The sequence below is a fragment of the Clavelina lepadiformis genome, chromosome 7 (genome assembly GCF_947623445.1).
Source record: "Clavelina lepadiformis chromosome 7, kaClaLepa1.1, whole genome shotgun sequence".
Taxonomy (NCBI): Eukaryota; Metazoa; Chordata; class Ascidiacea; order Aplousobranchia; family Clavelinidae; genus Clavelina; species Clavelina lepadiformis.
Genome location: NC_135246.1, coordinates 13078957 through 13103716, shown reverse-complemented (window position 1 = coordinate 13103716; position 24760 = coordinate 13078957). Strand labels below are relative to the sequence as shown.

Here is a 24760-nt window from a genome sequence, read left to right as displayed (position 1 = left end):
TCTTCAACGAAATACAGTAGGCTACAGTACACTTCACTACAGGAAACGTATACCGGATTTCCCCATATTGAAAACTAAGTGCGGAGTAAATTTGTGATGTAAAATTATTTATTATTTAAAAAAAAATTTAAAACAATATGCTGTTAAGGAATGTTTTATTCAGAAACTTCACAGATTTTCGAAGCAGTAGGCCTATTTTCAGATTTAAGGGTGAGAAAGTCTCCTAAATGCTTTTTCTTCTCTTACATGAAATTGACTTAAAAGTCCAATTAAGAAGCAAGATTAAGAATCTCCTTCGGTACCAGTGTTCGTTTACTTTAAACGATAATAATAATATATTTTTTGCTGCCAGGAACAACCAATTAATCATTATATTTTTTGTCAAAGGCGCGGTGAGGACGAAAAAATCAAACCAGTTGTTACTAGAATGTGCTAATGAATGGGAAAAAGTGAAAAACCCGAAAAGGTTTACGTTGATACAATTAGATACCGTTTATTCAAAATTGTACCTTCTTATCAATCAGCTCTTATAATTAATGTAATAATAAATAGACATCACAATTTAAAGCATACCATAACTTTACGGTTGCTTGGAAAAACAACGCTTTGCTTATCCTTATCCGATCCCGAATTAACCAGGTCTGGTGGCCTTGTTTTTTAGGCCTAGTTTCTTATTCGCTTAAACCAAAACGCTGAATTCTACACCGTACAAGTAATAAGCGTAAGAAGTGCGTAAAGGTTGCAGTTGATTACGCCTTTTTTATTTTTGTCAAGAGAATCTGCCGATTTTGTGGTGATGGACAATGCTACCTTGCAAAAACAGTTTTTACAGCTTCAGGACGAACAACATAAAAGATTGTTGAAACTGAAACAAAAACAAGCAAGCCAATCTAAGCGTAGTAATGAAGTGAGTATGTTAAGTTGGTTAGGTTATCAATAAACACTATTTAAATATGTGTATGTGGACACTATTCTTATTATACTGACTGCCTGAAGAAAAAATCAGCAAGGAAGAAAGGTTAAGATCCTAGCCAATAGTGTGTTAAAAAATGCAGACATGTATGGGATATTTTTGGAATAGTTTCGGATTTTTTCCACTGACCATTTTTTCCATTTGACCCAAATATTAACAAGTTTAATGTTATATTTTTATAAAATTTAGTTTTGACAATTAATGTCATTATATATGGCATTAGGTCTGTTTGCAACGTGTTTTTCAGTGTTGTTTGCCTGTATGTGTGTTTTTGGTCCTTGAAATGGTATAGCTTAGTCAGGTAAGTAAAAAGAGTGTCACATGTTTAAACAAAAGCTGTCAACAATTGCTCACATCAAACTTTTTAGGCACAGGTCTGCTAATTCATAAAAACGCATAAGGCAAATGTGCATCTTGAACGCAGATTTTAAATAAACGAATGATTCAAGTGACAATGTGTGTCATCATGCCATACAAACCTAACCTACTAACACAGACATTGACCTGACCAGAAGTATGGCAGTTTTTGACAAGAAATCGTGCGTGCAACGATACAAATTTTGGTGTGGTGGCATGCACTGAAGTTTTAATTCTTTGTTTAGTTGTTATAAAACTGTGTTTCAGCAATTAACTTTACCTGATTTGTTTTTTTATAAATCAACATAAATGTGTAAAAAACGGCATTCATGCTGATGAGTCTCACGCTTGCGTGTGTCGCACTTTCCACCAAGGCACATCGATGCATATGGCCATAGACTCCAACACTGTTATGTACCTTTCCCACATAATACAAAAGATTATAGGCCATCATACTACACACTTATGCCCTCTACACACAATTTAGCAGTTTGAATAGAATCTATGCCCTTTGCACAAACAACATCAACATTATCAACATTTTATAAGTTTTCAGATTTGTATTTATCAATCTCTTGTCATAGAAATGTTTTGTTTTATAGCATTTTCACTTTAACCAACTATGTCAAGTTTATATAAATAAAATCATCACACGCCAATGATTACACAGATGGAAAAGAGCAATTCTTCATTTGGTGTCAGTGATGACTTGAATCTGGACACCAGTAATGTAAGCGCAAGTTCAACCGTAGGATTGAATGTGGCACTGGAGGCAGCTAATACCTCTATGAGAGAAGAACTGAGGTAGATTTTTGCTATTCATTTGATAACCCAGCTTAACAATTCTGATGAAACCAAAACTGTTCAAATCAGTTTTTAATTTGCTTCAGGGAACTACAGGATGAAACTGGACGATTGCGAAAATCTCTTGCTGAACGTGATTACGAGATTAAGCGTTTAAATAGGAAAATTGAAAAGACTGAAGAAGAGAAAAGGTTGTTAGCAGGTGAGTTGGTCTTTGTGAAATTTTTAAGTAATCATTCTATTAAATTTGTTATTTTTACATTGCCTATGTAACAGCATGTTAAACCTGCTTCTGTAATCTGTGTTTGTTTGCCACGAAAAAGGTGCTGGCATTGCAAGTGATTCAGTTTCTACAAAGATAGTGGATTTATCTAAGAAAAATCGAGATTTGACAGCTCAACTGGAAGCAGAGAAATCAAAATGTTTGCGTTTTCAGCAGAAGAATCTTGAACTTGAACGCAAGGTTACATTTCCTTGACATGTTGTATGTATTAGATGTGTAGGAACTAGGAAGTGATGAATCATCTATTATACTTTATGATTTAACAGTTATGGTTTTTTTGTGATTTAGTTAGCATATTTACCACTCGGCGGTACTGGAGAACAGGCAAGATTGGCAAAAGCATCAGTTATGCACCAATCATTGTCGGGAAGCTTAAAATCACCAAACAATGAAACAATGGAAGAATTGCAGGACCAACTTAATCAGGCTAACCTTAAAACAACAGAATACAGAAATCAAATTCAAGCACTTAAGCAAGACATGAAAATAGCTCTCAAGGTATGATTGGGCTCAGCTAAGTTTTCGATTTTATCGGTAATGGAATTATCTTCTTATTTTTTCTATCTATTAAGATTTACGTTGAAGCAGAACACTGAAACATATACCTCAAGTTTAGTCTATTATGCTATGTAACATAGTTCCATATCTATTATTCAGTTAATACACTTAGCAATTTGTTTGAATAAATCCAGGTTTTGAGTCAAGAAACTGGTGAAAACCAGGCCAACTTGCAAGCTCTGTTGAATAACGGAGGGCAGGGATACAGGGGTCGTGCACAGCAAGTGATTGCGTTGCAAAACCGAATAAGGTAAATCATCTTCTTCTCTCATTGTAGTTTTTAAACTTCCAACATGCTGGAATTTTCTGCTGAGTAAAATGTTTACATACTTGCGTAGAACGGTATTGTATCGTGCTTTCTTCACTTTTTTCAGGGAATTGGAACAGAAACTGAAAGCTGATCTAGATGTAAACCCCAAACTTGATAAAAATATCGCCAGAATCAAGACAATGGAAATAACTCGCAGAGAGCAAGCTGATGTAACTGGTTTTATTTTGATTCATGTTTTACTTTAGGTGTTTTTTAAAGTAAATTAACAGATGTTTGTTTGAAAAAGAAATTTTAACTATCAGTTAGATAACGTTAGTTATGTGATTATCTTCAGTGTTTGTGGTATTGGTAATGTTTCAAATTTATTATTTGCTGATTTTTGATCAGGCATTAAAGGAAAACTTATCAAAGCTACAAGAACAATTGTCTGAAACTAACCGCAAATTGGAAGCATCTAAAGCAAGAAGTAAAGTTTTAATATCAGAAATAAAGTCACAAAAATCCCAAGTACTTGGTTATTATTTTATAGTTTATATCATTAGGTTGCTGTTAGTTTGTACAAATTGTAGATCTATATGTCTTGCCTATGTATTAGTGATGTTTGTTTTAAGTTTCTAGCTGTATATTCACTATTTCAAATTTTGTTTTAAAATTTTGTGCTACAGATTGCCATGTTAACTGATAAGGGAACACATGATAACGAATTGATAGCAACACTAATGCGGCAACAGGAATCTCTTCAGAAGATGTTGGAACGAAGTTCTGCATCACACGACAGCTCCACAAGAGCAGAAATTAAGGTTAGACTAGCTACTTGCAAAGTTTGATAATTTACATCTCAGTTTTATAAAGTCATCACCTTCCATTATCGTACTTAAGCCATATCTACATAGAGCAAAATTTGAGCTCTGTTATTAATTGATATATCGAGAACTTTGTCAATCTATCATTCAGATAAACAAAGAACTTTATGATCGGAAGCAGCAAGAGTCTGCGGAGATTACTAGAATAAAACAAGTACTCATTGAAAAGGAGCAAAGAATTCGAGAGCTGGAAGAACAGGTAAAAGTGGAAGATGTAATATTGCAGATTTAAAAATAATTTTTCGATCATAACTATCTCACGATGTAAACACGCATTTCTAATTTCTATCGGAGTGATAACCACGAAAGTAAATTACAAGATGATGGCGCTTATTGCTATCACTTGGCTGGTAAAAAGCAGTTCAACCTTACCTATGTAAATTAAGTTAAGTGCTCTGCACCTAAATGAAATTCCTGTCTTTACATCTTTGGTGCGTGAGCCTGTTTGCAAACCTGTGCACATTCATAATCTGCACTGCAATCTTTATCAGGTGAATATGTCAGACAGTTTAGATGAAGATGAACACAAACCTCTTGCAGTGTTTACATCTCCATCCAATAGCCAGGTATAGTTGCTTCCCACTTCTACTGTTTCAATGCACTTATAGGATTAATTTGATATGGCGACTTTTTTTCAGCATCAAATTACTGATAATCAAGTTTCCCCTTCCTCATCTAACAGCAGGTGTGTTTTGTGGTAGTGTAATTTTCAGTTATCTGCAAATCATTTTAGCTTTATAGCTGGAGCCATTCGTTGATTTGCATTAATTTTGATGAAGTTTTACTATATTTTATTTAGTGGCGAAGTGGAGCAATTGCAGAAACGATGCATCGAGCTAAAAACTCTTTATGACGCTTCTGAAACCGAACTTCAGCACTTGGTAAAAATGGTGTCAAGTCTTAACAGCAGGTACCCGTAGATAATTTATTAAAGTAACTGAAATAAATATTAGAATCTATGTCAAATACTGTGACGCATGAACACAATATTTTACAGAATCAAATTTTTACACTTATTTTTAACATGACAATTCGTTATTCTAGGCTTGAGGAATCTGCCAAAAAGATCGAACAAGGCATCGGTGAAGTCCATGAACAAAAAAAGAAGTCCGCCTCTTTGGAATTGCAAATTGAAACACTGAGGAATTCGTTGAAGTCAGGTTAGAACGTTAGGCGATGCACGTTGCTTGGCGAGAGATATGATATTGTTAGAATGAAAAGGAGTAAGTCGATGTCTCCGATAAGTTTGGAAAAAGTCAAAATTTGTTTCAGATGGGAACGCCACCAGCCAGTCTGAAGGCGTGACACCTTCCAAAGAGCTGCAGGCACAACTTTTGATTCAGGTATCTAGTTCGTTGCCATGTCGATTACCTCGCAGTTTAAGCCGCAGTATTTGTATATCGCGTTTAATCACTCTCCTGCAACAGAAAGATGAAAATAACGCTCTCAAGGAAGCGCTGGAAAGCACTTTGCGAAACAAGCGAAATGACATCACAATGTACGAGGAAATGACCAAACAGACGAAACAGGTCTTCATAGAAGCTTTGCGAAGCTTCACTGCAAAGAAATGAGCTGAAATAATCTCGCAGATATCCCACTCGTTTTGCAACTTTATGATGAGTTTTAAAAGCAACACATTAAACGTGCAATTAAGAAACTCTGACGAACAGTTAGTTATCTTTATTTGTCAGCAAGCAAGGCCTCTTATATTGATGTCATAGAATAGATAATTACCTTATTGAATTCCCACGAGTTGGCTTAAGTCCAAACGTCCTACTCCTGGCAAAAAAAAACATTTTCAAAATAAAGTTTTTCCTGTGTTTATTTTTAAAAATGCTTCTGTATTTTTATTGGTTTGTATCTTAGAATTATATTGTACTCTACTGTTTTTTACGTTTTTTGTCTTGCTGATACATTTTTTGCAAGCTGGTACTTTGATATTTCTGTAAAGTTTTGTAATATTTGTACTAAAGGTCTCATTTTGCAATTGTTATTTCACTTTGTCATTTATTGCTTATTAAATCCGTGTTGTTTCCAAGGCTTTGCCTTTAACGTGAGGAAGTATAGAAGCCTAATGTGACATCAACATGCAAAACTGTTCAACGTATCATTTTTGGTTCCCTTGGAATTGCACCTATGTAGGATTTACTTACATACACTCTTGACAAACCTTTTTTGATAAAAAAATCGTCATCAAATTATGCTCGCCGGAGCAATTAAGCGTGGGTGCAATACCGTTTTACCATTTTTCATAATGCAGTGTAACTACTAACTATACGGTCTCGCTAGCCTTGTAATGCTGTTTGGATAGTTATACTGTACATTGTACTAATGATGTGACCGGTAGACCTACGCTTGACCTATTGTTACATCACCTATGTAGCACACTCAGCCCACGGTTTACATAGAGTAGCGCGTGCGTTTAGTGGTAAGCAAGCGCGCCTCGTGAAGAAAATCTTCTTCCTGACGCTTTGGAACGAATGATTAACGAATTCGTGATGATTGTAACCTCTAATAGTGGGGCGGCTCTCGTCTTATTTGGTCAACGGCACCTGTTCTAAACTACGGAAATTTAAATATTACTTACGCCAAATTAACTTTTCACCTCAATCTATTTCAAGTTAGTGACCAATTGACCAGGTAATATGTTGAAGTTATATAACTTTATTTTATGAGAAGTCTGTTTTCTTATTGCTCGCAAACCACTTAAATACCCGGATGGGCGTCTTTCGCTTCACAGCAGTTATTTGGCCGACTTCGGAAAATAAGAGTCCCTAAAAGGCATTTGCAGACAGAAGCAAGAATGCTTGTGTAAGTTAGTCGGTATATAAGTTTGCAAGAGCAGGTTTTTGCTAGTAAATCAATTGTTTTAATTAAACAAACTGTTTAATATGCTACATTTCAGATTTAATCTTAATTTTTGTCTTTCTTATCCTTAATTTTCCCAGCACTCATTCAGTTACGACACTGGTTCGTACAACATGAACATATGGACTCTACTCGCTTTTGCGGCTCTGGCTCCTATGCAACAGGTCTTTGGAAATTTTCTTCGGCAAATCTTGTACAGTCGTTTAAATGGTCAACTCTACCAAACAGGATCAGAAAAGTCCTGCAGTAAGCCATTTTATTTAACTGTTCCTTACGCAAACAATTTATTGTGTTTTGTCAAAGCATTTACTTAAACTCAATTTTCATGAATATATCTGATATCTATAGGTGTCTGCCAAGACAGAAGCAAATGGTGTGGATTTTCGCAATTGCTGAGCTTTTGCAACCGAACTAGCTTTTTATCTATCGTTGTTAAAACTCAATGTCCAAGTTCGTGCGGAACTTGCAAACCATGCAGTGAAAACATGAAACACGAAGAATGTGTATCGGGTAAACAACGTTAACACACTTGGTAAATGTATACATGACGGTTCTTTAGCAATTAAACACATAGCGGTGGTGTCATGAATTCAAACTATATTGCTAATATAGCCTACATGTTGAAAGTATGGATCAGAAATAAGATTTTGGTATTTCAGAAACCGAATGTCAAGACTCAAGCAACATGTGCCCAATATTTCTTGCTCCCAATTACTGCCAGCATGAGATATACGGTCAACACGTGAGGGAGAAATGCAAACGATCGTGTGGGGTTTGTACCATCTGTGCTAATTTCTTGTCAAACACAATGTCGATATCAAGATGCACGAGCGGTAAGTAGCTTAATGTAGGCTATAGTAGTATAGTGTCGAGTAGCCCATCTCTTGAAATGTAAACAATTTTGCAGAACTTCTTTCTTAAAATTCTGATAAGACCACGTATAGCTAAAAGACATATAGCAGTGTATATAAACTTGGGATAAATATATCACTTAATATAATATAAAATTGTGTACGACATAGAATTCTCGTCTATCGAATCAGCGAAGCATAACACTGCGTGACGTAATCGATGCTTCCCTCTTACTGTGCGTGCATTTTGATTCATTCAGTCCCTTTTGGTTTCTACGTTCAACGCCGCAACGTGTCTTTATGCTGTTGCTGTCACAGTGTTCTATCTTGATGTATTCGTTCAAAGAAGCTTCAAATATAATCAGATTATACAGTAGTCATTCCTGCGTCATTATTGCTGAAGTCTATCAAAGTTCACTGTTAAGTAATACACAAGGAAACAGACTTTGTAGTGTAAGTGGGTAAACCTTACAGGTTAAGGGACCATAAACCACTTTTCATTACAAACTATATGATGGTAGCTTGCTTATCATTGTGCATGTGAATTTGCAGATTGCAAAGACAGACATTCTTCTTGTCCCCACTGGGCGAAACTCGGGTATTGTCAAAATGATTCTGAACATCTTGATTGGATGCAAAGTAATTGCAATTTAAGCTGCGATGTTTGCAGTCGATGCGATGGGTCTTCTACCAGCCAGCATCTTGAATTTGGAAACCTTCGTCCAAGTGCGCCACATGCTTTATCCCCAAATCTTCGTCCTAACGTTCCATTAACTTTATCACCAGGTAAGAGCTAAACCGCGTTTACATGACCTGTAGTCTTCAAATAATTTAATAAGCTTTTAACGCTTTGGATAACAAACTGTTTATGACTTATACAGAACCGGATAAAAATACTGTAATTTGCGACCGGAATTCACACCCTGGAAGCTCTATAGCTGCACAATGCCTGAATGCTCATAATTATTATCGTTGTCTTCATGGAGTACAACCGCTCAGATACGACAAAGAACTTGAAATTTCTGCTCAGGCGTATGCCAATGGCGTCTCCACATCAAGTTTCTTGACACACTCTCGTGCTGGTGAGTTATCTCTTGGATCGTTTTTCCTGTGGTGAGATGTAGCCTATAAGACTACAAAGTTGCAGTTCTATATATACCACAATATGATGAACATTCGACGGATTTTTGATTGATTTACAAAACCCACGCATTCAACATCAAACTGTGTTGCAGGAATCGACAGGGCTCTTGATGTCGGAGAAAACCTAGCGTATAAATCCGATGGAAGGTTAACTGTAAATGACGCGGTGGTGGGCTGGTACGCAAAAGGCTTGGACTATGACTACGACACCTCTCCAAAAGGCTTGGGAACAGGTATAAGCTTAAGACATGGCGCTTATAAATAACCACACGATTAGGGTTGATCTTAGTGTATGTATAGCCTATCTTATAGATTTTTAATGATTGTAAAAAATAACAATTTTTGTGATGTAGTTAACATAAACATATCACATGATGTTCAATAAGAAAGAGCTGTGTTGACAAAAATATTGCAAAATGAGTTTGTGTATCTTTAACTCTGCAGATTCTTTTCTTCAAATTATCTGGAGAGAAACGAGCAGCGTGGCTTGTGCAGTGAAGCAATTTAATTCACAAACTTTTATAGTGGCCCAGTATCGAATCCGGGCTGAAAAAGAAAGAAACGTCTTTACCAACATACGCAGTCCAATCGCAGGTACGTAAAACTATATAACCTATCTTGAACAAAGAAAACGTAATTTAGTCAAAAGACTGCAATTACACTCACTCAGTTCACATTAACATTACCAAACTTTTTTTACTCATTTGCAGAAGTTTGTGAAGCCATTTGCGGATTTGGTGTTTGTAACGGCCACGATGGGAACGATTCAAGTTGTTCCTGTAGTGGATATGGATCAAGTGGAAGTCCACAATGTCAAGGACACTGTGTGATCTATTGCCCAAGACCAGAACACTTTAGGGGAGCTTGGGAGGAGTCATGCGAAGGTTCCAGGGAGTGTAGCTGTGATGTTTTACCCAGCTTTAGTCGACCCCCCGGAGCTAAATGTAGCTAAGTGAACGCCAAGAAAGCTATTAATTACCGTTGTTTGTGTTCTTTTACTGCATTTTTATTTGTTTGTTTGCGATATTTATCATGGGTGGTTGGTTGTTTGTGAGGGTATTTCTTCTTATTTTTTATTATAACAAGGTTAACGCCATTCTTTTCGCTTGCCACAGTTAATGGAGAAAAATATATTAAATAAAAATAAATGTTTAATTCTTTTCATTGCGCAAAACAGCGCCCTGTAGCCTGTATTTATTAATTATTATTAATTAATAATTAATTAACTAATATTAAAACAATTAAACTAAGTTAATGTAGTATCGGTGCCACCAACGGATGCCACTAACATGTTTGAAAATATTTTGTAAACGGCAGCGCTGCCATAAGAGACAGTTCACGTGATAAAACCATATTATTTACATACCACATTTTATATAGGTACATAAATTTAAAATTCTTCCCTGATTTCTTTTGTTTTACCAACTATCAAAGTAGCTACTTTATTTAGTGAATTTGTAAAAACATTCAAAATTAGCAGTTAGAGCGATTTGTCAGTCAGAAACAATTTCCTTGAATTTTTTTTTATTTATTGTAACAAATTGCTTAAAATACCAGCATTTTAAAAGCGAACTTGCAAATGAAGCAGGCGCCAACTCATCTACGAAACAAAGAAATAGTTTGTGGCTTTAACAAGGTGTTTTGTGGCAACCAGGACAAAACGAACACCACGGTGACCACACTAGGCCTACATAGCCTGCCACAGATTTAGTGGTAATCGTAATGTATGATGCTGCGTGTTTTGGCTTGTACGTGGTGGGACTTTTTTATTATGTAAGTGGCAATGTGACATCAGTCTTGTCAGCTTGCACAATTTTGTGTTGTTCTTTGTTATTTTAGCTTCCTGTTTTTGAATTTTGATGATTGGCTGATGTTTGCGCTTTTGTATAATCTGTTGACTCCATAAGTTATGACTGAGTTCTGTTAAAGCTATAGGCTCAAGGCTAGTAACCTGCTGGATTGATTGTAATGTTTCGTCAGTGAGATCTGACATTTAAACATGATGATGGGAGTTGGATCGGGATGGATGCCATGCCCTACTGGAAAGTCTGCATGATGCGCTAAAAAATTGGTTAGGCCTAGGCTAGCTACGCCAAAGACGTTATGCCAACTGGCAACTGCTTTTTTCATGTAGCAAAGCGAATTTGCAGTCATGCACCGTGGTTAGCCCAAGACGTAAATTGGCTCCTTTTTATGCCGTTTAACTTATTGCTCATTGCGAAGATCTTCGGCGTAATCACATGGAATGAACCCTGGACTATGACTATAGCAGCAGCCACACTTTTTATGATAAATGGGGAACCACACTACAAAGAATTGAGGCTTTAGTGCATAACGTGATAGCAAAATTTTTGTCTTTGCACACACAATTTTTTGTAGAGAACTGTCTTAAGTACTTTCCAGTCGGGGGATGAGACTGCAGTAGGAACTAGTCTAGTATTTTTACTGTTTTATGGAAAATGATGAAATACGATTTTATATCAATCGTGTGATCAGTTTTTTTCTTATCTTGTTTCAGTTTCTACATCTTTTGTGTTTGTTTAACAAATTTTGTTAAATAGCCTATTGAGGAAAAAATTAAAATCCTTTTTGGTTAACTGTGAAATTCTGTTAGTGAATAAAAGACATTGTTGAACAAGCATGCCAAAAAATAAAGGTAAGAGTGAGCCAATTTGCATGTCTTTAGATTTAAATAAGTGAAATGACAGTATTTTACGTTTTTTTAAGGAAAGGGAGGTAAAAACAGACGCCGTGGAAAAAATGAAAATGACAGAGAAAAAAGAGAGCTTGTCTTCAAAGAAGATGGACAAGAATATGCTCAGGTACCAGTATACATGTATGCCACTGTATCCGTGTTCTGTGCAGCCTTGTAAAGTTATATATGTCAACATCTGAAATTCTAGTGCACAAAACCATTATTTACTGCCTTATTGATGACTGACAGAATTATTGTTATAACTATAAAGTAAATTTACGGTAGTTTCATCATCATTTGCCAAAAGAAAATATTTAGGAGCTTTTTTAATTTTTGAAGGTTATTAAAATGCTTGGAAACGGGAGGCTAGAAGCTTTATGTTTTGATGGAACAAAAAGATTGTGTCACATTCGTGGAAAATTGCGGAAAAAAGTATGTTCCTACTTGTGCATGGCAATGTCTATTTCGCTGGCAAAATTTGTGTATTCAGAGTGCTTTTTTCATCTATAGGTCATTTAAACCTAAAAATTATCACATGAATGTTAATCTAACTGATTTTTATGAAATTTTTATTATCTTTGTGTGCCGTATATTTGTGGCAAGCCAGGTGATTTAAGGCTTGGCTACATGAGGACACTTTGCTCGTATGTGAGTTCACTTGCGTGAGAAAAGTTGCAAACTGTTTGATTACTCACTGGAGTGCTCACCTGAGAGGACTTTTCTGGTGCTATACATTATAGGCTGGTTTTCTATTATTAAAATGATTAAATAAATTTTCTGTTTTCTGGTTACTGTTCAAATCAGATAGTTCAAAACAAAAAAAGTTTGGCACACAAAATTGTGAACAGTTCATAAACTGGAACAATGTTCAAAGGAGTCGCCAACTCCTGTCGTAACGTTTTCGTACAATATGCTGCATGTCAACTAGTGTTGTAATGACTCCATTTGCAGTTTCAAATGCTTGACTTGAGCCAGTTAATCCAATTTGACGACGGTCAAAAGGTAACTGTGTCAGCCAAAACAGATTGCAGTATGCAAGAGAAGTGGTTTGACTCTGGTCTAAATGATTTCACTGATTACTACTCTGATTTCAACAAGCATTATTTACTTCGAAGTTGAAGGAAATTCTAGAATATTTTCTGTTTCGTTTAGGTGTGGATAAATCAGTCGGACATTATTCTGATTGGGTTAAGAGATTATCAAGATCATAAAGCAGATGTAATCATGAAGTACACGGCTGAAGAAGCGAGAAATCTCAAGTTATACGGAGAACTTCCTGATAATGGTTGGCTTACAACTTAATAATGTATAATACTACACTTTCGAAAATAAAATGTGCATTACAACTTTTATGATTTCATGTAATACAATTATGGAACACTTTGACCTCAGAAACAATACTTTCAGCACACCCTTGGATTAGAATGCTCCACAGTGCTAGTTTTTGTGTTATGTACATTTAAAAGAAACTTACACCAAATTTATTTTTCAGCTAAAATTAATGACAATTTCGCTCAAGATGATGAACATGACATCACATTTGATGACATCAGTAGTAATGTTGTACCAGCACAAAACGAAGAGAATTTATTTGGCAGCAGCGATGAATCTGAGGAGGAAGAAGACTCAGAGGAGGATGAAGGAGGAGGTGGGAGTTTTTACAAAGCTCCGCCAATATCGAAATCAGATAAAATGAAACAAAAAGGAGGAGCATTATTGGATGTCGATGGTGTAAGTGCACTTTACCATATTAGGAGTAGCGATCTGTATTCTGCCAACAGTTGACCTAATGGAGAAATGTGGTTGTATGTGTGACATGTTTAATTGTTTTTACAGATATAGCGAAGCCAGCATCATGTCATATTGCTGTTGCAATGATGACATTTTAAATTTTTCCATTGTTACCTTCAGCTGTACAGCAATCCATCTATGACACAAAAGAATTGCCACAATTATTATTGTGTGCATTTAATCTGTACTGCTGATGAAATATTTCAACTCTGTAGTTAAACCTTTAAAAACAGTGGTGTTTTTGTGCTGTCAAACTTATATATATGTAATTAATATGTTGAAACAATCTTACCTAAGTTGTATCATTCAACTTGTATGGTGTATGTTGTTGCCGTCATGGTTTAGTCACAACTTGTGTGCTGAATTCAGGGTGTTAAATAATTTAGAGCTGTGAAGTTTCTACTGGTTAAATGTGGCATGATGATGCTTGCAGGATTGTTGGAACATGACGTGATTTGCAAAGTGTTTTCTAATGCATTAATAGGAAGTAAATAATGTTGTACAGTGGATGTAATAGTGTACCTCAGTCAAAACAATGATCAATTTCTGTTCCCAAAGGGCATTTTATTGAACCACTAAACAATCCAGCGTTAAAACAAAAGTTAAAAAGCAGTTTTCACAACATTTCACATTCATCAGAAGTGGCAGTTGCACAACCCAGAGGTGACATGAATCACTTGACGGCAAAATGGAATCTTAATGTGACGGATTTCATTAGTAAAAGTTGAACTTAAAACGAAAAACAAAAGGTAGTTGTCTAGGTAATCTTTATGGCTTGCTTAGCCGGAGCTGGCATCAAAAGTCTAAATATCATTAGCATACGAAAAAAATCAGTGCATGGATTTTACTAAGTTACCATGTAACCTAAATAAAACATCTCTACACTTAGCCTCAAACATGGATTAAACTCACAAAACCAAACATGTGTGGATGAAAAAATTGCAAATTTCAATATAAACACAGACATTCTTTAAATAAGCCAGTCAATTGAAATAAAATATTACAGTGGTTCTCCATATTTTGGAAGATACTGTGAAGAGACACGGATTGAACCATAAAAACTAGAAGTGCTGCGTGTAGCAATGAAGCACCATTTTAGCAAAAGATTTTGGACACAGACCACAGAATTTGATCACATAATTTGCTCATAGAACAGCAAATATGCATTGCAGTTCAAAGCTTTTGCTTCACTGCTTCGGGAAACTATCGTGTCACTTATGTGATACCATTCTTCAGGACCAGGGATATCATCTTCGTTGGAACCTCAAATCATAAAGAGATGTGTTTATCAGGATCGTAAAAACAACAAATAGCTGTTATTGATAAATTTGTTGCAAAAAGTTAATACTCACTTTGAAAATCATCACAGACTTTACTTGATATCGCAGTATTGATTAGACGTTTGTTTTGTGGCCGCACCTTAACGTACGCTGTATAATGCCCCCTGGTTAAACTGCCAGAATGTTCTACCATTCCATACAAGCTGTAGAAAATGTGCCTATCTTCACTTGCATATTTCTGAAAGTAAAAGAGGAAAAGAACATGAACAATGTTGCAAATTTCTACATATATTCTTTCTATATACAACCAGTATAAAATAGGGATAGGCCGATACGAACCCAAACCCGAATAGATTCGCCGAATATCGCCTTTATGGAAGATTCGGGCGAACACGAATATCAACAATGGTGAACCCGAATACAATATTACTTATAATTATAAACTTACTGACTTTTGTTAAAAAGTATGATCTAGTTTCCCGACAAAGCTAAACTAGAGTCAGCAGTACTTACAATGAAAGTCGTTTTCCTAACGATTTTGCTTTTTCAATCGTTTTTAAAACACTATTTTTCGCAAAAAAGCGATTTGTTTATCGATTACATCATGTTACAAGCAAGACTTGACAACTTTTGGATGAAAATTTATTGTTTGGTTCTAATACGAATAGATTCGGAATTCGTTCGTGTCGACCTTCATGATATTCGGGTTCGCACGAACCCGAATAATCTTCCTCGCGGCACATCCCTAGTATAAAAGCATCCTCATATACATATACGAAATAAGGTTGGCATCCATATATACAATACCTCACAAGAAGTAGAACAAAAGGGCGCAATATCAAGAACTGTTGGAATTTTGACATGTTTATTTACTTTGCGTAGGTTGTATCCAGCCTGAAATCACATCAAATTAAACTTTAAACAACAAACATAAACTGAATAAAAAGTAAATACATTTTATTTAAAAAATACTTTATATAACAAAGAAAGGGATAATTAGAACAACCTGATGAAACCTTTTCAAGTGAATAGTTAAAATGAGTGGTGGTTTGCTTATAAGCATTTGTTTACTTGCACTGCAATAAACAAGCTTTGTCTTTTCTGCAAAACACAACAAATAGTTTGGTAAAAGACTACCTCAATTAACAGAATTGTTTAACACAGTGGTTCTCAAACTGGGGTCCGCGGTCCTTTTGGGGTCCGTGAGACAATTTTCTGGGACCGTGAACGGCACTACTTGCCATCAAGCCAAAAGCTCGAAACCGATTGTATGTGATTCACGATATTAGGGTTACGTTGTCCAAAACGGAACCAAACATAGCCGAACTGGTTGCAAAGAAGCAGGTACATCCGTCACATTGATACCATAAAAACCAACGTGTTGTTTTGTGTTTATCTGTGTTGATTTTTTAAGGGACCGCGAGGCATTTAAAAAATTGCTAGGGGACCGTAGCGTACTTTCCTTTAAAAAAGTTTGAGAACCACTGGTTTAACATAACAAGATTAAAAGGTTGTCAACTTGACTTTAACTGTCCTGCTGAAATTGTCAATTAAATTGCACGTAACCAACTATTAATTAACTCAAAGTGTTTTTGTGATGCCCAGGGCATAATTAGCACAGTCGAAAAGTTGTTTATTGTAAATCAAACAACATCATCTGCTTGCACTAATGATTTGTTGACGTAAACTTGATTTATTAGGTCAAACATCAATGTTGTGGTCTACAATATATAATTTAATGCTTCTTGATCTTAAAACTATCAAGTGAACTACGAGTATAACATTTAAGAACTCGAGTCGAGAATATAACAACTGGTAGACACAGGTGTAAAGAAAGAAAAGAATTAACGCTAATGCACAACATGAGATAACAGCAGGTATAAGGTGACCATAAAGAGAACTATGAGAACTTAGTAGACTCATCTAGATCCAGGCGTAAGCAATTATAACTGTTGGCCATTACCAGTGCTATGTTTTACTACTTTTAAATAAAAAAAAAATTAAGTTTGCATGCCTCGACACATCACAAAATTTGAAGTAAATTAACAGGTTCCTTTAACTTCAAGCTAAATTAAGAATTTGTGACTAACCATTTAATTCTCCACCATTTTGTCGTTTAGTGCATGTCTCGCAGCCAAACTTATTGGACCCAGTCAACATCTCTGGCATTGTAAACTGGTACAGGCAAGACTGCAAAGAGCATTCCTAAGAAGGCAAAATAATAAACCTTTACCATTTTTAAAAGATGGACTTTGTCAAATTCAAAAGCTAAACTTGCATTTAAGACAAAAATACTTTTATTTCTTGAAAAAGTGAAAAATTCACCTGACTGGTCGAATGATGTCTGCTTGCAAGTGACTCAGGAAGCTTACAGAAGTCAGAATAAGTGCACAAAGACTGGGGACGCAGAGGTGTATCAAAAAGCGAAGGTATTGCCTGTAGTATCAACTCAAAATAACTTTAGGTTACAAACTAACATCCAGCAGCCAAGAAGAAAAAAAGATTAAATGTTATCTACAATACATATACAATATGTACATTTGACACTTGTTACAAAAAGGAGTGATTTCATTTCTCTACAAAATGTTACCTTTTTCGACATTTCAACATCATCTGTGCTGTCTTTGTCAGTTGTCTTTTCGCAGTCAGAGATCACACTATTAACACTGTTTTCTAAATCAGATTTGAGGTCTTCTCCATTTAGCATTGCTTCTAATGAGTTGAGGTTTTGATCAGCAAGTTCTTCTTTCGGGAGATTCAGATAAGAACCATTAACGGCCCCACCTTTCATCTGTGAAGGTAAACGCTAGATATTTGGTTCTTGAAAAAACTCATTTAGTCATGATGATGGATCAAGTAGACTTCTTAAGCCATGACTGCAATAAGCTGAGTTTATCACATTTAATATTTTTCAGTCTGTATTATAAAACACAGAGTGAACGCTAGTTAACTACAAGGGATCAATTACATTACTTTGAGTTACAAAAAAAACATAATCTGTGGGTAATAGATGTATCTTAATAATCAATAACACAAGTTTTTCTTGACTGAGATAACGAGCACCAAATATGTTCAGAGCTAGAGAACAACAGAAACATTTAGAATAAAACAAATTTTGAGTTAAAGAGCATTGAGTTATCTGAAATTTGTTATTTGCATACAATTACAATATTATTTCACATTCAGATTTTACCTTTAAGACAAAACAAAAACTGCTGTTAAACTAGTATGGTGAAACCTTCCATTAATGACGTTTGTTTTCGCCGTACTGCAGTGATAATTAGCTGGCCATATTACCTCCTATTGATTAGTTATGACTTGGTTTACACTGAGTTTTGGTTCTAGTGACAATTTTTGAGTTCTCTTATATTAGCCGGGCTTAAATTGGCATGTTCTACTGTATCACTACCACCAGCTAAGATTGCATGCATAAAACATAAATGATTAACAAACCTTTGCACACGTGTCACTTGTTGACAAATTTCCATTTTCCTCTATATTATCAAAATTTAAATTCAACATGGAAAATGCACTACTTAAAGCACTTTGAGCTAATGAGCTCGCCAAATTTTCAATTGCTTCACCATTATTTTCTTCCTTTTCTATCTTGTCAGTATCTGACTCTGAACAGTGATGATAATTTATTTATTACTAAAATTAAAGTGAAGACTTTTTAAATGCAAATGCTGATTGAAACTTGAAAAAGCACAATGCAGATGACGACATAGTGTCATACAATACAAAAACAACGAAGTTTCCATATTTAAAAACTTTTGAGGTTTTATCAAACACTAGCCTTGTTTTTCAGGACTTTCACAAAGAGTCTGTTTTTTGAAATTTTGACGATTCTGTTTCTTGGCTTTTTTTCGAGCTTTCTTTTGTGCGTGTTTACTTAATGGATTTCTGAAAAAATAACATTCACATTTAAAAGCCTTTACAAACAAACAAATGTTTTAGTTATGAGCATAAACTGTGTAATTCATCATTGAATTGAACGCTCAGTAATTGAAAGCTGTAGGGTCAATTAATTTTCTTTAAGCACTCCACATTTTCACAGAACTTTTTTAAAATCGAAGAAGGCATTTTGCCAGGACCAGTTAAAATTTACTTTGAATTATCCAAAAATTTCGAATTAAGAGGGGATGAGTTTATGAACTTTCACAAAGTTTATAACATGTCTGCCTATGTATACTTTGTAATTATGATGCCATCTCCTGCAGCATTTTCCTCCTCTGCAAATTCAACATTAACAACTTTGTTATGATGGTGAGACTCTTTTCTTTTTTCTTCCAGAATGGGAAGAGAGAGATCATGAAATGATTCGGTCACACCGGTAACCTTCAAAGAGTGATTAAAAGATAGTTAACTTTAACTTCAATACATGTATTGAAGCATAGGCATCATGAAAGTACATCTGTGCTCATAGAAAAATTTTAAATTTGACTCGCCGTTCCACAGCCATCACAGAGGACAGAGCTTATCAGTGTTCCTCCGAAGACTTTTTCAATGATGGTATCCTCTTTTTCACTGACTTGGGTGCCGTACAGCTTTACCTTCCTCCGTAAGTCATCTGAAACTTCCTTTGCTTTTGCTTTTTCCAAATTCAATGAGCGCAGTATGCCTTGTTTCTTTCTCTAAGAAACCGCCAAAATCAATAATTGCCAGATTAATTTCACAATGAGGTTGTATTGTATTGTCTGCGGGGGAACAGGAAATAAAATGCTAACCATTGTAGCACGATAAAATAACAAACATTCAACAATTTCGCTAATTTTTTGCTAACAAAGTTACATTTACTTTGATTTCTTCCATTTTTATTGAATCCAATAAACAATGATAAAGCTCTTGACTGTCTTGCTGCTGAAAACCTCGAAATCTGGCATTTCTAATGCAATTAATTAAGAAACTTTTATCAAGCGAGTTCTTATGTACTGTATCAAACTAAAGTAACACCCAAACATAATCAGTAGATAGCAAACCTATCACCACAGTACCACACAATAAAACACGATCTTACTTGAAACAAATATGATTAAAAAGACTCTTTGGATTCACGCTTTTGTTTTTGGCTGTTGATCGTTTTGTGTTGTTGGAAGAGCTGGCAGTTTGTTGTGTAGTAATAACCGTGTTAAAAAAAGAAGATAATGCCAGTGTAATCTGGCCCATTGAACCTGGCACATATGAAAGCATTGGAATGTCATCAGCACAATCAACGACTACAGTACGACTTGAATCAGCCAACTTAATTTCATGTTTAAGCAAAGCATGAAGCAATGGTGTTTGTATGAGATTCTGTAACATTAAATTGTTTTGGATGCATTACCAGCATTTACGTATATGCATGAGATAACGCCATAATAAAAATGATTTTGAACGAAAATAAAAAATGTTTAAGCAAATAAAAATAAATGAAGCAAAATAAAACTTTCCTAGCAACAAAGTTAAATATAAAATTTTAGTGTACAATACAATCTCATGTTCCAATTTTACACTTGTGCAAATGTTCACACCAGGGATTTAAACAGATACCTGCATTATGCTGTTGAAGAAACATGTATTACCCAAATTTGACAAACCAACTGGTGCTGGTGAGTCCACATCACTTAAATTAACATCCTGTTTGATGGATTTATCAGCAACTGCATCTGTAAAACAAATATTTATGTAAATTTATTACTGTATTTAAGTTGTATAGCAATAATTACAAATCAAAATTTTATTGCTGAAATTTTGTTAACTGAATTTGAGAATTTTGCTCAAATTCTTACAGGTATAACATAGATGGTGTCAAAATGCGCTAAATTCTTACCAGGATTTAAACATTCTGTTGTAGTCGAACTATTACTTGAAAATGCGGAATCTTTCTTGTAATTGTTGCGTTGACTTTTATTTGCCTGAGAAATGATTTGGCGTTGCCTTGCTTTTTTCTTTGTCATTTTGAAGCAACTTTAGGTAAAACAATTGCTAATATTCACAAAGCGTGATCAAGAAAAAGAGATATTTTCGATCGCCTATTCTTAAAAGTGGAACTTGTCGATTCACTTTAAATTGCAAGCGTTCTGGGTATCGGCTTGCAAAGAGAGGGTCAGGTGGGCAAAATATGAATTTCTTTACACAGTAAAGAAAAAATACCAAAAAATGGTTGCTTTGTATTTCTATTACAGTGCTCTGCATCCTACGTATTGGTTTTGTTGGACATGAGGTCACGTTGCATAGTCAGCGTAGCATGCAACATAAAATGCAAAAAAGTTGTTGTGGTATTTGCTGCACGTTACACAAGTCATTGTTCCTTGCATTCTAAGCAAAGTTTAAACAATAGACTAGCAGTAAATATATACAGAATTATTTTTACTACACATGCCGAAGGAAGGCCTATCATGCAAATTATTACGCATTTCACGTCGCATGCTTCAATGTCCATGTATCAAGACATCATATCGAACAAGTTTAGTGCGTAGGATTCAAACCGCTGTAAAATAAGAACTAGCCTAGGAAAAATGTTTTCAATATATTTTTTTGTTATCGTGCAAAGAAATTCATATGCTAATTTCCTGAGCAAAATCTTTACAATACGACGTCGCAAAATAATCATAGGGGGTCGACAATTTCCATAGTTAAGTAGGCTATATAAAGGCGACTGAAAAAATCTTGCCATCCAGACAGTAACTCGGGCCTTGGGGTTTATTTTTTATGCAACGTCAACAATATATCTGGTTTCCACTGCACTCTACCACCAAGTTGACTGGTAAGCTACCATAAAGAGATAGAGTCTAATAGGCTAGGCTACAACTTCACGGCCCATAGCATATTTCTTGTGCTTGCAAACATCAAATTCAAAGTAGACAAGTGGCTCAGCCTGACAGTCCTAAAGTAGTAATGCATTTAATGCTGTAAATCTTTAATGAACCTCAAGGTATTACTTATGATTAAAGTTTCTGTACAGTTTGTCTACCACCACGTCTCCATCCCCTTGTTAAGCTGTTGTCACTTGTCACTGCCAGGGGCTCTTTACTGTCTTAGCACAGTGATGATAAAATGAACCGTTTTTGATTTATTATTTCTAAAGTTTCCACACACAATCGATTAAGTGATCAGTGAGAAACGTGACATGCCATACTATAGCTGCCAAAAACATGCCCATTGAGTCAGTGAAGCGTTCACGTTTTTTTTAGAAACTTTTTGCCGAACGCTTTGAATTAGCCTGTTTATCATTGGATATGATGGTTCTTCATGTTAAACTTATAATCTCAATTATATGTTACTTAAAATACTAATTATACGTCATTTTTACTATTAGTTATAAAAATAGATAGTTAATTTAGGATTATTTATATCATAGGAATTATTGTCTCATCTTACAAAACCATAAAAACAGAACTTCAGTATCTTATGCGGTTTTTCCCCTAAACCCTAAGTCAATATTGGTTTTCTGGTGAGAAGCAAATGGTTTACTTTGTTACTGCAAGTGGTATTGATCTTGCTTTAGACTTTAGAGTCTAAAGTTTAGACTATAAATTTGTGTAGTAAACTAGAGGTCAGAAGTAACAAAAATTTATTGAATTATTATGTATCTACTACACTTATCGGTTTAAGTTCAAGAGAAAGTCAGGATAATGTCCACATTTCAAACACATGGTCTCCATGGATATTCTGTCAAATTTTCTCCATTTTCTCCCAATCTGCTTGCTTGTGTTGCATGTCAACAATACGGAATTTCAGGTACATTACCGATACAGTATTACATTAAAGGTATCTTCAAAACAAGAGATATATCTTTTTGTGAAATGTCCCTGATTGCAAATTTGCAGGTAATGCAGCTCTGCTCATTGCTGAATTCGACCCAGAACTTAATCTTCCAGTGAAAATAGTTCATTCCGCTCCTGCCCCAGATGGATTATTTGATGTTGCTTGGAGTGAGCTGGACCCTACAGTGTGCTGTACTGCAAGTGGCGATGGTACAGTGCTGGTATGGAACATTACCAAAAAGGTAAGGTGCCTTACTCCTCGCTTTTGCTGAACTTAGTTTATACACCATTTTTAAAACAAAAAAGAAATAAACCACATCATGATAAGCAAGTTAATTTTACAAATCATTTTAGAGTCAAACTGCTCATCCTGCAATAATAAATAATGTTATACCTACAGGAACCTGTTCTTGTTGCCAAAGAACACAATAAGGAAGTATATTGTGTTGATTGGAGCCACGGAGGAAATAAAAACTTGGTAGTATCTGGTTCATGGGATCGTCTGGCAAAAGTATGGGATATGCAAGCTGGAAAATGCATTAATACATTTGAAGGACACTTTGGAGTTGTCTACTCGACAATTTGGTGCCCACAATCAACAGAGACATTTGCCAGTACATCAGGTGAATAAGTTATGTGACTTGGTAATTAGGGCAGACTCAAGTAGTGAAAAATAATTGCCAGATGTAAGTTGTTGTCCTAAGCTTTTTTTCAGTTCAAAGACGAATATTTTAAAATCAAACCATACTAATATATTTTATTATCAAATTTGATGGTGGCAGAACCGTGTTAACCTCAATAATAGAATAAAGAAATAGAAGAATAAATTAGTACCTCAAAGGTTACCTTTAATTTAGTTATACAATTTATAATATTTATTAATACTTTTTACCGAAGCTATTAATTAATAGAGCAAATAATTATTAATAGATTTTTGTTACAAATATATGATTTATTATAATGAATAACAATAAATGTTTTTACAAATAGGAGATGGCACAGCAAGGATATGGGATCTAAGGTCCTCTCACACACCAACACAAATGATTGGAGCTCATGAAACAGAAACTCTATCTTGTGACTGGTCCAAGTATGACCAAAATATTCTGGTTACGGGCTCAGTTGATTGCTCTGTTAGGTACTCAAGCTGTTTTATCGAAATATTGTTGTTGTGTACTGGGTAGTATATTGATCCAGATTTACTTTTATTACTCAGAGTTTGGGATTTAAGAAACACGCGACATTTTTTGTGCCAGATGTTGGGCCACAGTTATGCTGTCCGTAGAGTGAGGTGCTCACCATTTTCAGCAAGCTGCGTTGCCAGTTGTTCTTATGACTTCACTGTGAGGTATCGTTGCGTATTGTAACTGGAAAAGTTGAATAGAACATCATGTTATGTTGTAGAATTCGTCCCATTTCAATGTCGCTAATACCCCTAACGTTATTTAGACTTTGGGATTTCATGAAACCGCAAGGGTTAAGTCCATTGTTGGAAACTATCAGTCATCACACTGAATTCGTTTATGGACTTGATCAGAGTACTTTTGTTCCTGGTTTGGTAGCAGACTGTGCTTGGGATGAACATATTCGCATCTATCGACCAAACATGCTGTGCAACACAAGCACAACATGAGAAACTACTTAATGTTGCTGAAAAATCAATGCGTTGTTAGGTGCTTCATTTTTTGAGACTACTTCGGCTGACTTTATCACTTTTGTTCATCTGCAACAAATTGGTTCTTCAATTAAGTTTTTATCTATTGGTTAATGCACAATGGGAATCTAATATAATAGGGGTATGTGTCATAGCTGCATTTTACTCACGTACTAAATATCATGCTTGGCTCAAAATGTCTGTTGCAGATGTGGTGCTGAAGTATATTTTATTGGTTTTTGCACCCTTAATAATTGTTTTATAATATATCCAGAAATGAAATCATATTCCGAGCGACAGCATTGTTCTAAGTAAGTGACAAAATGCTAAAACAGGTGCAACGGTAGTTTGTCTTAAGCTGACATAGTGACTGATTGCACAATGCCCTTTTCTAGATACCATAAATATGTTAGTGTTGCATGAGTGTAGAATAATTACGCTGCAATAATTTTCAAATTATATGTATATTTTGCTGAAGAGTTTATTTTTATAATTCTTAAATAATATCGTTAACTGTGAATCGACGATCGATAGAAAATATCATCAAAATACAAAAGCATGTTTCATTAAAGTACTTTTACTATTAAATGCTTGAACACGTAATTCGAATAACGTTTTAAAAAT

At 35.2% G+C, this 24760-nt stretch overlaps 5 protein-coding genes across 5 annotated transcripts; 4 read left to right on the top strand and 1 right to left on the bottom strand.

Annotated features, from left to right (window-relative positions):
- The first annotated feature begins 625 nt into the window (after positions 1-625).
- Positions 626-6147, top strand: LOC143465907 (coiled-coil domain-containing protein 13-like). Its single transcript, XM_076964429.1, has 16 exons — positions 626-907; positions 2001-2134; positions 2221-2336; positions 2458-2597; positions 2706-2915; positions 3110-3225; positions 3350-3455; positions 3634-3753; positions 3912-4046; positions 4201-4308; positions 4601-4675; positions 4748-4794; positions 4909-5019; positions 5154-5269; positions 5382-5452; positions 5537-6147. The coding sequence occupies exons 1-16, from the start codon at positions 797-799 to the stop codon at positions 5678-5680; spliced, it is 1860 nt and encodes a 619-aa protein (XP_076820544.1). The 5' UTR covers positions 626-796; the 3' UTR covers positions 5681-6147.
- A 582-nt stretch (positions 6148-6729) lies between these two features.
- Positions 6730-10109, top strand: LOC143465575 (uncharacterized). The gene is made up of 9 exons (XM_076963947.1): positions 6730-6920; positions 7058-7223; positions 7326-7487; positions 7637-7810; positions 8381-8614; positions 8710-8910; positions 9064-9204; positions 9416-9565; positions 9682-10109. Exons 2-9 carry the CDS (start codon positions 7091-7093, stop codon positions 9921-9923), a joined length of 1437 nt encoding a protein of 478 aa, XP_076820062.1. The 5' UTR covers positions 6730-6920; positions 7058-7090; the 3' UTR covers positions 9924-10109.
- Positions 10110-11468: 1359 nt separating this feature from the next.
- LOC143465077 (eukaryotic translation initiation factor 1A, Y-chromosomal-like) lies at positions 11469-13767 on the top strand. Its single transcript, XM_076963223.1, has 6 exons — positions 11469-11627; positions 11699-11793; positions 12006-12098; positions 12819-12951; positions 13159-13397; positions 13503-13767. Exons 1-6 carry the CDS (start codon positions 11612-11614, stop codon positions 13506-13508), a joined length of 582 nt encoding a protein of 193 aa, XP_076819338.1. The 5' UTR covers positions 11469-11611; the 3' UTR covers positions 13509-13767.
- Positions 13768-14000: 233 nt separating this feature from the next.
- LOC143465076 (ubiquitin carboxyl-terminal hydrolase 16-like) lies at positions 14001-21098 on the bottom strand. The gene is made up of 15 exons (XM_076963222.1): positions 20547-21098; positions 20267-20382; positions 19755-20029; positions 19535-19622; positions 19186-19371; positions 18930-19075; positions 18534-18640; positions 18191-18360; positions 17328-17528; positions 17063-17173; positions 16828-16942; positions 15744-15838; positions 15545-15631; positions 14810-14975; positions 14001-14720 (listed from the first exon to the last, which is right to left on the bottom strand). Exons 1-15 carry the CDS (start codon positions 20671-20673, stop codon positions 14590-14592), a joined length of 2121 nt encoding a protein of 706 aa, XP_076819337.1. The 5' UTR covers positions 20674-21098; the 3' UTR covers positions 14001-14589.
- Positions 21099-22195: 1097 nt separating this feature from the next.
- LOC143465064 (peroxisomal targeting signal 2 receptor-like) lies at positions 22196-24674 on the top strand. Its single transcript, XM_076963203.1, has 6 exons — positions 22196-22456; positions 22546-22724; positions 22883-23105; positions 23473-23620; positions 23699-23830; positions 23932-24674. The coding sequence occupies exons 1-6, from the start codon at positions 22351-22353 to the stop codon at positions 24113-24115; spliced, it is 972 nt and encodes a 323-aa protein (XP_076819318.1). The 5' UTR covers positions 22196-22350; the 3' UTR covers positions 24116-24674.
- Positions 24675-24760: the final 86 nt, after the last annotated feature.

Bases quoted from the DNA above. Each gene is read 5' to 3' on its own strand.
- LOC143465076 (XM_076963222.1), bottom strand. From the start codon at position 20,673: ATGACAAAGAAAAAAGCAAGGCAACGCCAAATCATTTCTCAGGCAAAT. The intron at 15,839-16,827 runs GTTAGTCACAAA...TGTGTTTTGCAG, and splicing joins AAATGGTGGAGAATTAAATG to AAAAGACAAAGCTTGTTTAT. The intron at 15,632-15,743 runs GTTGTTCTAATT...ATGTGATTTCAG, and splicing joins ACTTGAAAAGGTTTCATCAG to GCTGGATACAACCTACGCAA.
- LOC143465077 (XM_076963223.1), top strand. The intron at 11,794-12,005 runs GTACCAGTATAC...TAATTTTTGAAG, and splicing joins ATGGACAAGAATATGCTCAG to GTTATTAAAATGCTTGGAAA. The intron at 12,952-13,158 runs GTTGGCTTACAA...TTTATTTTTCAG, and splicing joins CGGAGAACTTCCTGATAATG to CTAAAATTAATGACAATTTC.
- LOC143465575 (XM_076963947.1), top strand. From the start codon at position 7,091: ATGAACATATGGACTCTACTCGCTTTTGCGGCTCTGGCTCCTATGCAA. The intron at 8,615-8,709 runs GTAAGAGCTAAA...TGACTTATACAG, and splicing joins TCCATTAACTTTATCACCAG to AACCGGATAAAAATACTGTA. The intron at 9,566-9,681 runs GTACGTAAAACT...ACTCATTTGCAG, and splicing joins CATACGCAGTCCAATCGCAG to AAGTTTGTGAAGCCATTTGC.
- LOC143465064 (XM_076963203.1), top strand. From the start codon at position 22,351: ATGTCCACATTTCAAACACATGGTCTCCATGGATATTCTGTCAAATTT. The intron at 22,725-22,882 runs GTAAGGTGCCTT...TTATACCTACAG, and splicing joins TATGGAACATTACCAAAAAG to GAACCTGTTCTTGTTGCCAA. The intron at 23,106-23,472 runs GTGAATAAGTTA...TTTTACAAATAG, and splicing joins GACATTTGCCAGTACATCAG to GAGATGGCACAGCAAGGATA.
- LOC143465907 (XM_076964429.1), top strand. From the start codon at position 797: ATGGACAATGCTACCTTGCAAAAACAGTTTTTACAGCTTCAGGACGAA. The intron at 4,676-4,747 runs GTATAGTTGCTT...ACTTTTTTTCAG, and splicing joins CATCTCCATCCAATAGCCAG to CATCAAATTACTGATAATCA. The intron at 5,270-5,381 runs GTTAGAACGTTA...AATTTGTTTCAG, and splicing joins GAGGAATTCGTTGAAGTCAG to ATGGGAACGCCACCAGCCAG.